The sequence below is a fragment of the Schistocerca americana genome, chromosome 1 (genome assembly GCF_021461395.2).
Source record: "Schistocerca americana isolate TAMUIC-IGC-003095 chromosome 1, iqSchAmer2.1, whole genome shotgun sequence".
In the NCBI taxonomy this organism is placed as follows: Eukaryota; Metazoa; Arthropoda; class Insecta; order Orthoptera; family Acrididae; genus Schistocerca; species Schistocerca americana.
The window spans coordinates 296,608,839-296,623,141 of NC_060119.1; the positions used below are offsets into that span (position 1 = coordinate 296,608,839).

A 14,303-nucleotide genomic window follows, 5' to 3' on the forward strand; every position below is an offset into this window, starting at 1 on the left:
CTCTGCATACAGAATGTGTGACTGTTTGATATGCATTATCCAAAATTGTCATTATTGGCCTCTGGTTTTCCAAAGAGAACAATCACTTCTAAGTGTTATGTACAGATGACTGAGCTTTTTTCTTCCCCAACTTCAAGAAGTGCAGTGGGTGGGGGGGAATGTCTAATTCCAACAAGACAGTGCCATGGGGCTAACACGGCATGAACGTCAATGACACTTTTGCGTGAACTCTTCCCGACAATATCACCCCTGTGAGGGGCAATCTTTAGCAGCCAGCACACTCAAAAGATTTAGCCCTCCGTCCTGTGCCTTTTTCTTATGGGGCTACCTCAAGTCCTTGGTGTATACCAACTGTCCATGAACCCTGGGTGAACTTGAAACAATTTTCAGGCTACCACTGCCAACTTACAAAGATACATGTTGGACGAAGTTGACTGAAACTTCTGATTTTCACTCTCCATACACAATGAACGGAACACAGACCACATTCAAAAATAATTTCCAAAATCTAATGAAACCACTTTCTTTGTAAATTGTGAGGATGCCTCCTTTAGGAATGTATCACAACTGTTTCACACTAAACAAAAATTGGAAAGGTTTTTTAAAGCAATATGTCTGAGTTATTGAGGCAGAACTGTATGAAAATTTAACATCTGATTCATCAAGAACTTCTACTTATATTACTTAGTACCAAATGAACTGGAGAACATCAGCACATTAATTTACACTATTTATTTTATAAAATTTACGTAAAACAAAACCGTGGTACATCCAGGTCATTTTCTCACAACTTTTACTGATTTTAATATTTTGGAAGCTCATTGTTTCTCTTCATCATAAGGTACTTTGCATATGGCGGTGAAATAGGTTCCTGAACTGGTGGGAGAGGTACATGCTTTCCTTCTGCATCCAACTGTAACAAATTCATGAGAATAAGTAGATTTCAGATGTTGGGTGGGTAATTTAAACAAAGAGAGATGTTATTAAGGAGAAAAGAATGCAGGAGACATGTTTCTAATAATTATAAAGTAAAAGTTCACATAACAAGCTGGTTGGTGACATTTTTGACAGAAAATTCAAAATGTGGAATAATATTGTAATCACACAAATGTACAAGCTATTTTTATAATCTCTTGTGATACATAAGAAGCTTTTACAGCACTATTAGTTTTTTAAATAAAATTCACGAATAAAGCACTATTACTGATTGATAATTCTTACTTATGGACCATCCGACAGCAACTGAATAAAACACAATTTTAGTGCCATACGCGTTTCGCCTTTATTTTCTGCAAGGCATCATCAGTGGCTGGTTGTGTGGACAATTTCTTAGATATTACGCTCCTGTTGCATTTTTGGTGTTGTTCTTCTTCTTATGAATGCCTATTTGAGGTTTTTTTCCCACATTCCACAGCACTATGAACTGAATGCTTGTTTCAATGCAATGTTTTGTATTGAAACAAGCGTTCAGTTCATAGTGCTGTGGAATGTGGGAAGAAACCGTTGTGTTTTATTCAGTTGCTGTCACACGGTCCGTAAGTAAAAATTATCAATATACCGTAATACTAGACGCAACTGGGGAAGACACGATTACAAACGTTGAGGATGTCACTATTACTGAAGTTGAAATATGTAAAAATTTTATTGCCTGACGATATACTGAAATACATGTCAGTCCTGCCGGATATCCATGCTGTATAGTAATCAGGCTCCCCCACCCCCAATAGTCTTAAAAGATGTCATAGTTAATACTAATTAAAACTGAAGGTAAAATAATAAAAGAATCACTCCCTCATTCTTGAAAAAACTGTTTAATTATTTCCTACCAAGTCTTCTGAATATGTTATATCACATTCTGATTAAAAATTGGACCATCTACATTTACGTTCTCCAACCACAAGAAGTGCACTGGAGAGGGTAAATCCTGTTGTACCAGTTATTAGGGTTTCTTCCTGTTCCATTCATGTATGGAGCAGGGGAAGAATGATTGATTGACTGCATCTGTGTGTGAAGTAATTAATCCAAACTTATCCTCATGATACATGTGTGAGCAATATGTAAAGGGTTGTAGTATATTTCTAGTATCATCATTAAAAACCAGTTCTTGCAACTTTGTTAACAGACTTTCTTGGGATGGTTTATGTCTATTTTCTAGAGACTTTTGTCCACTTCTGTCAGTATCTCTGTGTCACTCTCCCACGGATCAAACAAACCTGTGACCATTCATGCTGCCCTTCTCTGTATAGTATATGTTCAATATCCCCTCTTGGTCCTACACACTTAAGCAATATTCTAGAACTGGTCACATGAGTGACTTGTAACCAACCCCATTTATAGACTGACTGCACTACCACGGTACTCTACCATTCTACCAATAAACTGAAGTCAACCACCTGCTTTACCCACAACTGAGCCTATGTAATCATTCCATTTCATATCCCTACAAACTGCTACATCCAGGTATTTGTATGAGTTGGCCGATTCCAACAGTGGCTCACTGATGTTATAGTGATAGGATACTGTAATTTTTTTTGTTTTATGAATTGCATCATTTTACATTTCTGAACATTTAAAGCAAGTTGCCGATCTCTGCACCACTGTGAAATCTTATCAACTTTTGACTGAACATATATGCAGTTCCCAGAATGAGATTTTTACTCTGCAGCGGAGTGTGTGCTGATATGAAACTTCCTGGCAGATTAAAACTGTGTGCTCGACCGAGACTCGAACTCAGGACCTTTGCCTTTCGAGGGCAAGTGCTCTACCATCTAATCTACCGAAGCACGACTCACGCCCGGTCTCACAGCTTTACTTCTGCCAGTATCTCGTCTCCTACCTTCCAAACTTTACAGAAGCTCTCCTGCGAACCTTGGAAGGTAGGAGACGAGATACTGGCAAAAGTAAAGCACTTGCCCACGAAAGGCAAAGGTCCCGAATTCGAGTCTCGATCGGGCACACAGTTTTAATCTGCCAGGAAGTTTCATATATGCAGTTTCTTTCAGGTACTGAGTTACAGATATCTGAAAAAAATCAGAAGTTACAATTAATACTGTCTGGAAGGTCATCAACATAAAACATAAACAGCAAGCATGCCAAAACACTTCCCTGGCGCACACCAGAAAGCTACTTCTGCATCTGACAATGACTCTCCATACAACATAACGTGTTGTGCCCTCCCTACCAAAATGTCTTCAAACCAGTCACAAATTTCACTTCATACCCAATATGATCATACTTTTGACATTAAGTGTAGGTGCAGTACTGAATCAAACACTTTTTGGAAATCAAGAAATACTGCATCTACCTGACTGCCTTAATCCAAAGCTTTCAGTATGTCATGTGAGAAAAGTGCGAGTTGGGTTTCACATGATCGATGTTTTCGGAATCAATGCTGGTTGGCATTAAGGAGATCATTCTGTCTAAGACACCTCACTATGTCTGAGCTCAGAATATGTTCTAAGATTCAACAACAAATTGATGTTAAGGATACTGGTTGGTACTTTGTGGATTGCTTATGCTACCCTCCTTGTAGACTGGTGTGACCTGTGCTTTTTTCCCAAGAACTGGGCTCAACTTTTTGTTCAAAGGATCTATGACAGATTACAGTTAGAAGAGGGGCTAACTCAGTCATAAATTCAATAGAGAATCGGATAGGGATTCCAATGTGCCCTTGACCTTCATTTAATTTTAATGATTTCAGCTGTTTCTCAGTACATTGACACCAATACTTATTTCATTCATCTTTTCAGTGGTATGAGGATTAAACTGAGGCAGTTCTCTGCTTTGCTACCCTCAATTTGAGTTCCTGTCTCATTTTCTAGGGACTGTACATTAATTTTGGTGTCACTAACAGCCTTTATATATGACGAGAATTTCTTTGGGTTTTGTGAAATGTCATTTGACAATATTCTGCTGTGGCTGAAGGCTTCATGCATTGTTCTCTTGACAGCTAAATGCTTTCCATTCAGCATCTCTCTAGCTATATCTGTATGCTTTGTTTTACACCTATTATGCATTAATCTCTGTTTCTTTAGAAATTTCTTTACAGTGACGGTATACCATGAAGGTTCCCTTCCATTATGAACTGCACTACTGGGTATATATCTAACCAGTGCATGATCAACTATACTTTTAAACTTGAGCCATAGTTCCTCTGCATGCTCCTGCCCTCTGCTGAAAGTTTCAAGTTCCTAACTGTGATATGACACTACTTCGGTAAACATTGTTGCTACAACAGCATCATGGTCACTGTACCATTTTTGAAGTTTCAAGTTCCTAACTGTGATATGACACTACTTCGGTAAACATTGTTGCTACAACAGGATCATGATCATTGTACCATTTTTGATGCAGACATCCTTAAAGACATCAGGTCCATTTGTTGCCATTAGATACAATATATTTTCATCATGCCTGGTTCCTAACTATCTGTTCTAGGTAGTTTTCAGAGAAGGCATTTAGTAATGTTTCACAGGATGCCTTATCACACCCACCACTAACAAAACTGTCATTTTCCCCATTGATTGTTGGATGATTAAAGTCACCACCGATGATTACAGTACAACTGGGAAACTTACATACAAGCAAACTGAGATTTTCTCTGTAGTTTCTGGTTACATCAGGAGATGAGTCTGTGGGTGATAGAATGATCCAGTTATCATTTTATGAACACCCCTGATACTGGGTCTTGCCCAAACAGTCTCATGTGCAGCTTCAGTTTCTATCTTGGTGGATTTGTGTTTCTTGTCTACTGTGACACATACACCACCTTCATTTCCCAGTTGCATATCCTTTCGATATACACTCGAATTTTCCCCAAAAATCTCACTGCTATCAATTTCAGGTTTCGACTGGCTTTCTGTATCTAGTATTATGTGAGCTTTACTGCTTTTCAGGAATGCCTCAAACCATGGCACTTTGTTGCAAATGCTTGGGCAGCTTACCATTAGGATTTTAATACTCTCGCATGTGGGAGGAATTTCTTTCCCTCTTACACTGAAGCTTCTGCGTTTCCTATGGCTATTGTTGTCTGGATTGAATGGACAGTCACCTAATCTAAAAAACCATTTTGTGCACACTGCACACTGTCAGCTATCTGAGTAGCAGCTTCTTATGTGCAGCGTACACCTGACACATTTAGGGGGACCCTATGACACAAGTTCAGGAAGTCTCAGCCTAGCTCATCACAGAACATTTGAAGTCTCTGGTTCAGTCCTTCCACTCGATTCAGAACCAAAATGTCACAATCAGTTTTGGTGGCAAAGCTGCAAATTGTGAGCTTCGTTCAAACTTCATGATTCATTCATTTTCAAAGATACATATTTTCCAAACTATTACAGATACAAACATGACTGATGCATTAATAGAACCATAAACTCACCCATCAGCTGGCATTACACATGGAGTGCCATGACAAAATGGTGTCAAAACAAGAAAATAGTTTTTGTCCATGAGATGTTTACCTGTTACAACAATGCGGTATGTGTTCAGAAGGAATTATGGAAAAAAGACATGTAAATGGAGCATTGCGCTTTGGTGTAGACAGTTTAGGGGCACTGGATGTCTCTGTAAACAGAAAAGTACTGGTTGTCCAAGTGTGCCAGATGCAACTGTGGAGAGGATGAGGGAAAGTTTTGCATGTACCCCAAAAAAATCGGCAGTCCATGCAAGCCATGAATTTTGAATGCTACAGCAAACTGTGCAGTAGATTTTATGATGCCAATTATGTTTTAAATTGTATTGTGTGCAGCCAGTGCAATAATTAGAAATAAGAGGATAATGGCTGGAGCCTTCAGTTTTGTGTCGCAATACAGTGAACACCTGAGGATGAACATTTATCCTCCAAGCTGACACTCACTGAGAAAGCAACCTTTCTTATCTGGAAAGGTTAATCAGCATACTGTGAATGTGGGGCACTGAAAATCCTCATGCAAAGTTACAGACGAGGCTGTATGGACCATTTTTCCTCTGTGAGTAGACTGTGAGAAGTATCTTGATACATTGCAGTTGTGGTTGTTCCCACAACTGATTGTTGATTTTGAGAATTTCATCTTCCAACAAGATGGTACCCCACCGCCCCTCATTGGAGCATCGACATTCATCACTATTTAAGCAATGAACTTATTATACATCACTAGATTGGGTATAATGTGAAGATAATGTGGTTCTGTTACTTTGCAGTCCTCCCCTCCCCCTCCAGAAGTGGCCTGACCTACATCTCATGACTTTTTCCTTTGGGGGTAGATTAAGGATGGCGTTTACGAACCCCCATTGCCAATAACTCTGGATGAGCTCAGAGACTGCATTGATGCTGCTTTGATGTCCATCAACAGGAGTTTGCTGCATAATGTATGGAATGAACTTGATTATGACTTGAAATGTGTCGTGTGACCAGAGGGCATTCACAGAACATTTGCAGAGTGCAAAATGCAAACTTGATGAGTTTATGGTTCTCTTCATTCATTGATCATATTTCTACATGTAATACTTTAGTAGCCTGGTGCTTTTCAAGCCTCCCAACAGTGTATGGTGCATTGAGTACCACTATCATTTCCTCTCCTCTCTTTATTCAATTCCTGGTGCATGGAAGGAACAGCTGCTGGTGGCCCTCCATAAGAGCTCAAAGTTTAATGTCAAGGACATTTTGTAAGATTTTTGGGAGTAAGCAACATGTTACAAGACTGTAATTAGAATGAGTTCTTGTACTTTTAAGAGGGGTGTGCTTTCTTGGTTGCACATCATCTTTCAATGGGGTTGGATGAATATTTCTGTAACAAAACATACTGCTCTTCAATATTTGCTCTATTAATCCTATATGGTGAGAGTCGTAGACCAAGTGATAATACTCAAAAATCGATTGAATGAGGATTATCTTCACTACCTCCTTTGTGGGCAGATTACATTTCCTTAAGATTTTTCCAGTTAATCTGACTGCTATCTGCCTTTGCTGTAATTAGTTTTATGATGTATGACTATTTCACTTTAAATCACTCTGAATCCATACTTTTAGAGATTATATGTTTCTGACTGTTCAGTGATCTGTTGTCCATAATGAAGTCAAACCATAACGCATGATTCTACTCATTTAATTGCAATGCATTACATTCATTTATATTGAGGGTCAAATGGGAGTCCATAAACCAAGTACTGATTTTCTGCAGGTTTTGCTTTTCTGCATTTTGCTAAAATTTTGCTCAATTTCTCAGTGTGTGTCGGTAAACACATGCATTGGTGAAATATCAAACTCTTCTTCACTATCAATTTCATATTTTTTTTTTTTTTTCTCCATACGTTGTGGACAGAAACTAAACAGAAGTAGTTGTTACTTTCACAGAACTTGAACTGCTTAGAATGCTTGTCGTCTTTGAATTTATGAATGACTTTTATTGTCTCAGTAAATTAAGTGATGGGATGAAAATTCCTAAAGAAAATAACTGATTAGCCATGCCAGCTCCCTGCAGGCAATGTTTTCAAACCTCCAATCAAGTATTTGGTAGTAACTGCTGTTTTCCCTGTGTATGTTGTCAGATTTGACTATGACAGCTCTTGTAGTTCTGAATTTTTGCACCTGAAGTGTATTTGTGTTCCATAAATATTAAACAAGTATTTCAATACAAGACTTCTTCACATGCTGCCTAAGGGTTGTAACATTCCGGTCTTATGGTTACCACCCCTGCATTATGTAATACTAGACCAATGTTCTTATATCTCCAGCTGTAATTAAATTCAATTACTTTTTGATAATAGGAAAAAGGCTTTTAGAAGAATAATAGCAACACCAAACAATGGTAGTTACAATACCCTTTGTACCACAAGCAATCAAAATCAGATTCAGGAAATTAATATATGGAAAATGTTTAGATAAAAGAATAACATATTTTGTTCTCATCATCTGTAAATGGTATGAATTAAATCTCCAGCCTAATTAACAAAATACAGATAATGGATCATTTAGCATTGTTAGAATGCTTATTTCTACAATTTCAATATTAATGTGATTTTTATGTGTTTCGAAAATGACTTAAACTTGTTCTAGGAAAGTAGGGAATATTATAGAGTGTTTGATAATGTTGTTAAATTATTTCATATTATAAATCATGTTTTGTATTATTATAACCAGTAGTACATTGTAGGAAGAGTATAAGTACTGGGCCTCGAGTATTGTTAGGGTAGATGAGCGTTAGACCCACTAGAGGACAGATATGTGAGTACAGTTGAGATAAGTTCTTGGTACATGATTCAGGTTTGGATTTACAGTAGAGTAATTCGTGTGTTGGACATAGTCTAAAACAGCATATTAGAACAGTGCAGTGGCGGATTATTTCGGAATGTTAAACAGTTTGATTTAATATCACAAAAGGCAGAATGATATGTGGCTTTATAATTGTACTTTGTTGAGTATTAATGTTGAACAATGCAATGGGCTTCACACATGCATTTCCACCAAATTACTGCAGCTGGACTATTAATATCACCAGTGTAGCATGTGGTACCATCGGGTAGCTGTAGTAGTAACAATGAGGCTTATTACACTGAAGATTGATCACGAGCTCATAAGCTACAGGTTTTGAAGGGAATAAATCTACATACTTACTTTACTTCAGTTGTGACCTACATTACTGTAGTGAAATCCATTATGGTATCCTGTATTTACTGAACAAGCATATTTGTGCTCATGTATGCAGTTGTCGAGGGACACCGAGGACAAGCTATTCACAGGTATTTAAACCATTTTTAACTACTCACTAACCTGTGGGACATTACAGGGTGTACAAGTCAGTTTGACAAATTGTTGAATGAATGAATGACCCATATGCTTCTTTTGTTTCTGCATGTATCTCTTTGAAGATATGCGACATTCCTTGGCATGCTCATTATGTGCAAAAATAAGTAACAAAACCACAAACAGTTCCACCCTCCTAATATTTAGTCACTAAAATGCTCCTAGTCCATGAGCATTATTTGTCTGCCAGGTAGATACAGGGTTACACACCACTCTACCTGTATGATATGTAACACCACATACACTGAGGTGACAAAAGTCATGGGATACCTCACAGTATTGTGTTGGACCTCCTTCTGCCAGTGTATTGCAGCAGCTCAACATGGCATGTACTCAATAAATCATTAGAAGTCCCCCCCCCCAGCAGAAATACTGAACAATGCTGCCTCTGTAGCCATCCATAATTGTAAAAGTGTTTTACGGGGTGGTCTGGGCAGCCAAATTGTTTGCTCAAACTGTCCAGAATGTTCTACAAACAAAACGTGAACAATTGTGGCCTTGTGATGTGGTGTATTGTCCTTGAATGGCTGAAAATGGTCTCCAAGTAGACAAACATAACCATTTCTAGTCAATGATCTGCTCAGTTGAACCAAAGGACCCAGTCCATTCCATTTAAACATGTTCCACACCTTTATGGAGCCCCCACCAGCTTGTGCAGTGCCTTGTTGACAATCTGGTTCCATGGTTTCATGAGGTCTGCACCACAGTCAAATCCTACCATCAGCTCTTACCAACTTAAATTGGAACTTGTCTAACTGGGCCACTGTTTTCCAGTTGTCAGATTTGGTCACAAGCCCAGGAGAAGTGCTGCAGGCTATCCTGTGCTGCTAGCAAAGGCACTTGTATTGGTCATTTTCTGCCTTAGCCCATTAATGTAAATTTCATCCCACTGTCCTAATGGATACATTTTCTGTATGCCCCACATGGATTTCTGTAGTTATTTCATGCAGTGTTGCTTCCCTGTTAGCACTGACAACTCTCCACATACACTGCTGCTCTTGATTGTTAAGTGAAGGCCGTTGGCCACTGCATGGTCATAGTGTGAGGTAATGCCTGAAATATGATGTTCTTGGCATACTCCTGACACTGTGAATCTCGGAATTTTGAATTTGCTAATGAGTTCTGAAAAAGAATATCCCTTACGTCTTGCTCCAGCTACCATTCTGGGTTCAAAGTGTGTTAATCCACATTGTGAAGCCACAATCACTTCACAAAGCTTTTCACATGAATCACCTGAGTACAAATGACAGCTCTGTCAATGCACTACTCTCCAGCACCATATGTACACGATACTGCTGCCACCTGTATATGAGCATATCGCTATCCCATGACTTTTGTCTCCTCAGTGTAACATGCAGTCAAGTCCAGCAGTATATGTATTTTTCTGCCAGTAAAATTTACAATTTGTTTAACCCTTATCCTTTTTTAACTGTAACTAATTTTTAAAATATTTTTATTAGTCCCATTTAGCTACATCCTATGCATAGTCCACGAGAAGAGGCAGATGGTCCTGCATGGTTAGTTCTTTTAGAATTCTCATACATTTCTAGGAATGACTGGGATTCTATAAACCAACAGATCTAACACAGCTGTGCAGGAAGGTAAATACTGTGACTTTAGAAATCACTTCATAATCTGAGTTTGGTTGGTTGGTTATTATGTTCTTCAACAGAAATTGTGTGTTTTGCTCAGAACTGTGCCAGTTTCTGTGCTGTCCTGCAGTCAAGGCAAATGAGAACAATTGCATAACAGAGTCAAAGGAGTCCTCAAACTTTCTTCTGTCACTTGCCCCCATTGCCCGTGTCTCAGGCTTCAGAAAAAGAATTGCTCAACACCTGATTCAGATTATGACATCTTGTGCCTGGATACCTTCTCTACTCCCTCTCAGTAGTGATACATAAACACAATTGTTGTGTTGTATATGGCCAGCATCTGTCCTCAGTTTTGTTGGCGAACTAAACCTGTAATGGTTTGCAGAGACCACATGTAGTGTCACATGGCAGAATGATTGTCCTACAACCTAATGAAAATGGCCATATTATGCTGTAGATGTGTTTATCTGTACTTCATATGTGGACCTAAATGTGACAGTCAGAATAATAAAAATGCCATTTTGTCCACCACAGAAGAGAAAAAGTCAGAAAATTCAAGCTTGGAAAATATTTCATTTCTAGAAATTGGTATTTTCTTGATTCTGATGGAGAGCACCTTGAAATCATGAAGTCATGAGTTCTGTAACACACTTGCCAAGGCTACATAATATGCCAAACTTGGGAGATGGGGATGGTCTAGATACAATCATAGGCTCTTAAATGTCAGCTGTACTGGCTAATGTGAGGGTTTTTTTTTTTTTTGCCACATTCATCTGGTCAAATGTAGGGACTGGCATGTACTTTACACATTAAAAGCTTTAAAAACACATTTGGTGAAAGCTTGGATCATACCAGTTGATAATGAAATACAGACAACAAGAAAAATGGAATCAATGCATTAATCTGATCAGTGTGGAGTTTTGTAGGCAAAAGATGTGGTCAAAGTTTAAAAAGAATGTTCTAATGGTTATTTCATGTTTCTTCACTTTGAGGAGTATTAATGATCTATTTTGCTACTTGTTATTGATGTCCAGCAGAATTTCCTCAGTAATTCTGAGTTTTTATATTTCAGCTTTTTAATATGCAGTGCTAACGTAAAATTATTTGCAAATATGAATTTTTTGTGATTGTTATGTAGCTTTATTTCCTAACTTGATAGATTCCCAACATTTAATACAGTTTAGAATCATTAACTCGAGAAACATATAATCCATAATCATATTAACAATATGAAAAGATCTACTTTGCACATCCTGATGTGTATCTACCTTTAAAAATATTTAGTAGACAACTATTACTCCTGTGGGATACGATGAATGTTCTGTTTCTCCTGCAAGATATAGTGCTTGGGACATGACATGTTTTCAGTCTTATGGAAGCAGTAACAAAAAATAGTATTTTTTTAGGGTCTTGCCTCCTCTTGCATAAATCTCTGTGGATGTCCATGGATCTCTGTAGGAATACCAGCACCATCTGCATCTACACAGGTACCCTGCAAGCCACTGCATGGTGTGTGGCGGATGGTACCCTGTCCCACTCGCAAACAGAATGAGGGAAAAACGACTGTCTATACAGGGTGATTTTTTCCACCATGTACAAACTATGGATTGATCAATTAGAGAATACAGAACAAAAAAGGTATAATGACTTACATCCAGAAATGCATGGTTTCCAAGCTATAAACCATTTATTCAATGGAAAAATGGAAATGTCATGTGACTAGGGCCTCCCGTCGGGTAGACCGTTCGCCTGGTGCAGGTCTTTCGATTTGGCACCACTTCGGCGACCTGCGCGTCGATGGGGATGAAATGATGATGATTAGGACAACACAACACGCAGTCCCTGAGCGGAGAAAATCTCTGACCCAGCCGGGAATCGAACCCGGGCCCTTAGGATTGACAGTCTGTCACGCTGACCACTCAGCTACCGGGGCGGACATTTATTCAATCATACATTGTTACAGAGACTGCGGTCTAATATTTACATCTACATCTACATCCATACTCCGCAAGCCACCCAACGGTGTGTGGCGGAGGGTACTTTGAGTACCTCTATCGGTTCTCCCTTCTATTCCAGTCTCGTATTGTTCGTGGAAAGAAAGATTGTTGGTATGCCTCTGTGTGGGCTCTAATCTCTCTGATTTTATCCTCATGGTCTCTTTGCGAGATATACGTAGGAGGGAGCAATATACTGCTTGGCTCCTCGGTGAAGGTATGTTTTCGAAACTTCCACAAAAGCCCGTACCGAGCTACTGAGCGTCTCTCCTGCAAAATCTTCCACTGGAGTTTATCTGTCATCTCCGTAATGCTTTCGCGATTACTAAATGATCTTGTAACGAAGTGTGCTGCTCTCCGTTTGATCTTCTCTATCTCTTCTATCAACCCTATCTGGTACGGATCCCACACTGGTGAGCAATATTCAAGCAGTGGGTGAACAAGTGTACTGTAACCTACTTCCTATGTTTTCAGATTGCATTTCCTTAGGATTCTTCCAATGAATCTCAGTCTGGCATCTGCTTTACCGACGATCAACTTTATATGATCATTCCGTCTTAAATCACTCCTAATGCCTACTCCCAGATAATTTATGGAATTAACTGCTTCCAGTTGCTGACCTGCTATATTGTAGCTAAATGATAAAGGATCTTTCTTTCTATGTATTCGCAGCACATTACACTTGTCTACATTGAGATTAAATTGCCATTCCCTGCACCATGCGTCAATTTGTTGCAGATCCTCCTGCATTTCAGTACAATTTTCCATTGTTACAACATGCTATACCATGCAGGCACAATTACATTATGTGTTGAAAATGGTTTCCATGTGCGTCACCACATGGGCGCCGTGTACACGCCGTAGCATGTTCTGTCTCTCATGTTCACATTGAACAGGCTGCATTCGAACTGTGTCAAAGGCATTATGAATATGCTGCTCCAGTTTCTCCACATCTGAAATTGGCTCTGTGTACACAATACTTTTGAGATGGTCCCACAACCAGAGATCACATAGGTTGAGATCTGGTGACCAAGCAGGTCATGCAACTGGACCCTCTCATCCGGGAAGACATGACTGAAGTGCGCCCAAATGTTAACTGTGAAGTGGGTTGGAGCACCATCATGTAGCAGCCAGATAACCCTTCAAGTCATCAATGGTGCTTTCTCCAGTGGGAGAGACAAAGTCACCAGCAAGAAAAGCTGAATGATCCAGCTTGTTAGGCAACGTGGAAGGAATACTGGTCCCAAAATATGGTTGCTAATTATCCTGGCCCACAAATTCCAGCTGCACCGATGCAGATGATTCGCTGTCACCCTACCTTAGGGGTTCTGCATACTGTCCCACAGATGACTGTTATGAAAGCTGAAGATAACACTCCGTATAATGGTGGCATCATTTGCGAATAGGATGGATGACACAATGCACTGAATTGTGCTTGCCTGGTGAAGAAACCAGTGACAAAACTGCTTCCGATGTGCACTGTAAGTGATATGGGTAATAACAATTATGGAGAATGTTCCACATGGTCGTCTGGCGTACCGTGTACTGGCAGGCCAACTGCCTAACACTGACACGGCAGTTGCCTACCATAGTGTTAATCACATTTTCCTCCAAGTCTGGTATCCAAACATTTTAGGTATGTCCTTCATGAATTCCTGCTTCTGAGCCCTGTCTCAGACAAATGGCAAACACTAAAAGCTGTGGTTGTTGTTGGCAGGACTAGGTCTTCTGACACAACCTTGCTACCTGTTGCCCATTGACATTTGCCTTTCTGTAAGTAAACACCATGTCAGCAAGCTCTTGATTCCAATACGAAACTATTGGTACAACGCTGTATAACATCTACAGCAAGGTGAGTCAGTAAGAGAAATAAATCAGACACAACATTACCAATTACTATAGCAGGAGAGAGTGCTAGGGCATGACATATGAGGA

The 14,303-nt window shown here is 39.3% G+C and overlaps 1 protein-coding gene across 2 annotated transcripts in view; it reads right to left on the reverse strand.

Moving 5' to 3' along the window:
• Positions 1-717: 717 nt before the first annotated feature.
• The window catches only part of LOC124595171 (putative tRNA (cytidine(32)/guanosine(34)-2'-O)-methyltransferase), an 80,630-nt gene continuing 67,044 nt past the window's right edge, over positions 718-14,303 (reverse strand). For both annotated transcript variants that reach the window (XM_047133794.1, XM_047133787.1), the window contains one exon: positions 718-913. In XM_047133794.1, the coding sequence (XP_046989750.1) occupies positions 803-913 (111 nt within the window). In that variant the 3' untranslated portion in view covers positions 718-802. The remainder of the gene's footprint in view (positions 914-14,303) is intronic.